At 56.6% G+C, this 3,735-nt stretch overlaps 2 protein-coding genes across 2 annotated transcripts in view; both read left to right on the top strand.

Moving 5' to 3' along the window:
- Positions 1-3,735, top strand: part of LOC113215262 (glucose transporter type 1-like) — a 29,515-nt gene that overhangs the window by 11,659 nt on the left and 14,121 nt on the right. The window contains exons 3-6 of the mRNA XM_052265131.1: positions 492-616; positions 905-1,174; positions 1,723-1,910; positions 2,844-3,257. Coding sequence (XP_052121091.1) covers positions 492-616; positions 905-1,174; positions 1,723-1,910; positions 2,844-3,257 — 997 coding nt within the window. The remainder of the gene's footprint in view (positions 1-491; positions 617-904; positions 1,175-1,722; positions 1,911-2,843; positions 3,258-3,735) is intronic.
- The window catches only part of LOC113215260 (photoreceptor-specific nuclear receptor), a 51,703-nt gene that overhangs the window by 45,034 nt on the left and 2,934 nt on the right, over positions 1-3,735 (top strand). The window lies entirely within an intron of this gene.

The following is a 3,735-nucleotide window of genomic DNA, read 5'->3' as shown; positions in this document are numbered from 1 at the left end:
CCCCCCCCACTCTCGCTCTCTCTTTCTCTCCGTTATTTCAGATCTGCAAATTTTCGTCGCAAATTTACACCTAAGCGTACAACTGTCGCACATTTTATCCGCGATATCTGCGCTGCACGCGCAGTTACCGCGTCCTCTCCTTATTTCTTTGGCCACAACATTACGGCCCGTCACAAACGACAAATTTTGCTCTACAACTGTAGGGATTTTAATTTTCCAGAAAAGAATTTGAGTGAAATTCTTCACAAAAAAAATTATTGCTGAATTTCTTAATTTTTTCCGCGAAAGTTAATTTGTTTTCAATTTTTTCTGCAAATTTTTACGTCTTTCCGTTTTCACTTTATCTGGAAAAATTTCGGACTCTAAAATCTCTACACCTGACGAACTACTTGTACGACCTGACGCTGACGGACTGACTGACGGCAGAGCGCCACCGCCTTACACAGCAGGCTCGGTGTGCCCATAACTATAACCACCCCCTTTCGTTGCAGGAAGGGTGGTTTACTGCTGACTAGCGCTGCAGGCATTGTGGCCTCCCTCATGCTGGGCTTCGCTCGCATGGCGGGGTCCCACGAAATGCTGCTCGCGGGCCGGTTCCTCATCGGCGCCTGCTCCGGTGAGTATTTTCATAAACACGCCAAATGTCAGTCACAGGTGGTCTCATTGTTATCGCACTACTGCTTCACCCGCCATCACCGCCACCACCACCGCCGGGCTGCTGTGGGACCCAAGGACGGGAACACCCCCAGCCGGCGCCGCGCCGTTCACGCCCAGCAGGTCGCCGGCCGCCGCCGCCACCAGAGGGCGCGCGCCGGCGGCGTCGCCATCCCCCGTAGCGGGGGGTAGCGACGAGCGTCGCGACGCCTCGCGGAAGTCCCTGACGCGTCGGAGTCTCGCCCCGCAGGTCTCTTCACTTCGCTGTCGCCCATGTACATCTCGGAGGTGGCGCCCATCAACCTGCGAGGCCTGCTCGGCGTCTGCAACCAGCTTAGCGTCACCGTCGCCGTGCTCGTCGCCCAGCTCCTCGGCTCCGACTTCGGCCTCCAGCAGTGGGACCTGCTGCTCGGGCTGTCCGCCGTGCCCTGCGTCCTCCAGCTCGTGCTGCTGCCCTTCTGCCCCGAGTCGCCGCGCTACCTGCTCCTGACCGCCGATAGGAAGGAGGACGCCGTCACAGGTGAGGCCACGACCGGCATGTCACGGACCGCACACACTACCCGGGGGTACAAATATCATGGAGTCACACACGGCCCTGATCCTTTTAGGACACCGTAATATTCGTACCCCGGGGTACAAATATTATGGGGTCGGGGTCACACATGGACTAAAAGAGTGGCCCGGTGGTCCGGATCCGGTGGTCCGGATCCGGTGGTCCCGTTATATGTTTGACCCCGGGGTACAAATATCATGACGTCACACCGGGATACAAACATTAATGGGTTACAGATACGGAATGGAATGGTGGTCCTGAGACCTTTTTTGAGACCCCGTAGCAATTGTACCCCGGGGCACAAAATGAGGTCGCACGGTGAAGTAACTGAAAATGATGCTCCTCCGGTAGTTTTGCAATCCCATAACGTTTGTACCCCCCCCCCCCTCTCCCTCTAGTGTACTTGTAGTGTAGCGTGTGCTGGCGCGGGGTATCGCTGCCGCTCCCGCGTTGCTTGTCGCTCGCCGCGAGTCGCTCGCTAACGGTGACGCCCGCCCTCTCTCTCTCTTTCGCAGCCCTCTCCTGGCTGCGGGCCGCGCCCCCCGCCCACGTCCGCCACGAGGTCCAAGCAATGGAGGAGGAGGAACAAGGAGCCGAGCCGCCAATGGGGATCCTGCAGCTGCTCGCCAACTCGTCGCTCAGACGGCCCCTGGCCATCGCAGCTGTGCTGCAGCTGTCCCAGCAGCTGTCTGGCATCAACGGGGTGAGTGCGGTGGAGGGGGGAAAGTCTTACTCTGTCCGACAAAAGAGGAGGACAATGATGCAAAACTTCGGGGAGGTTCGCGATTTCGTACCAACCATTTATATTTGAACGTCCGCCGGGTAATCAAAATTGACGATCTATCGCGTTGACATCGAAACCTTAGCGGATACCAGAAATCTGTTCCTGTCCAAAGACCATAAAGCATTACGGTAAAGCTGAAGTGCAGAAGAATGCGGGGAAGAAGAAAACGGAAATCTCTATGCTTTATCATGGTGACTTCCGTTTTATTGTTCCCCGCATTCCTCTGGATTTCAGCTTTACCGGAATTGGAGGATCGACTTCGACACTAAAGTCGACTAGTTTCAGAAATCTTCGTTTCGACATAACCATTCGCACATGCGGCGTGTATCGGGCGCCTATTACAAAAATGAACAGGCGGTCGCGATGTGCCATGGGCCATGGATTCGCATAGTCCCCACACAGCAATCGCCATTTAGTTGTGTTACCTAGCACTGTGTCGTTTCGACCGTGTCCACCTGCTTCCCCGTTAATAATTTCTCACCACCAGTCAGATGTGTCGCGCGCTGAAGAGAGGTCGACCGCATGGCTAGCTCCTGAAATAGACCGTTTCAGTTTCAAGTCCAAGGTCCGATCCAAATGCTTAAAAAATGCAAGTTAAGACCGGCTCAACCACGCGAAACAGTAGTAGCAGTAGCGCCAAAGGCGACCAGGAAACGTTTCAAGTATAGACACTCTGCATCGTCGAAAAACAAACATGTCACACCTTCTTCAGTTATTGAGCCCGGTCACGGGCATTTAGCTTGTGCCGGGATAGGCTCTCCTTCGGTCAACGCGCAACCCAACCTAAAGTGACCGCAACCTAACCTAATGTAACCAAGCCTAACGTAACCTAACCCCCCCGTCTCTGTCCAGGTCCTGTACTACTCCACGGACATCTTCAAGCGTGCCGGTCTGGACGAGAGCGCGGCTAAGAACACGACGGTGGGCGTGGGCGGCGTGATGGTGCTCATGACGCTGCTGTCTGCGCCCTTCGCCGACCGGGCGGGCCGGCGCGCGCTCATGCTCGTCGGGCTGGTGGGCATGTTCGTCACGTCGCTGGCCGTGACGGGCACGCTCGCGCTGTCCGACTACTCGGCCATGCGCGCGCTCGCCATCGTCTCGGTGCTCGCCTTCGTCGTGCTGTTCTCGGTGGGGCCGGGCTCCATCCCGTGGCTCATCACGGCCGAGCTCTTCTCGCAAGGGCCCAGGCCCGCCGCCGTCTCCGTGGCCACCATCGTCAACTGGACGGCCAACCTCGCCGTCGGCCTCGCCTTCCCGCCACTGCAGGTGAGTTCGACGCCATAGCTACACTGACTACTTTTCCACCGGGACATCAATAAGAACACGACATCACTCCCTGGAGAAAATAGACGTCTCATTCTCACAGATATCTGTGATGGGCTCGAAAATGAGTTCTTGTAGACGTCTGTGTGTACCAGGACTCACGCCGCACACTTTCGTAGTCATACTATACCGCATGGACGGGCGTGGGCGGGCGTGCCAATCCCTGCAGTGTCCTTATGGCCCCGATCGAGTTTGCGAATGGGCCACCCATGTGCATGCGGTACAGTATAACTGCAAAAGTGCGCGGTTGCGCGGTGTGAGTCAGCCACCTGGTTCTACATCGACAAAAACGTATGCGGTAAGGGGTCGTCCACATATTACGTCACGCCTTTGGGGGGGAGGGGGGGGTCTACGCTTGCGTGACGGTCCTATACCAAAAGCATTGGAAGGTTAGGTTAGCCGCGTGACGTGGGGGGAGGGG

The sequence above is a fragment of the Frankliniella occidentalis genome, unplaced genomic scaffold (genome assembly GCF_000697945.3).
Source record: "Frankliniella occidentalis isolate FOCC.00 unplaced genomic scaffold, Focc_3.1 Scaffold24, whole genome shotgun sequence".
Classification (NCBI taxonomy): Eukaryota; Metazoa; Arthropoda; class Insecta; order Thysanoptera; family Thripidae; genus Frankliniella; species Frankliniella occidentalis.
Note: the sequence above shows the minus strand (reverse complement) of the source record. Positions and strands in the feature narration are given on the sequence as shown.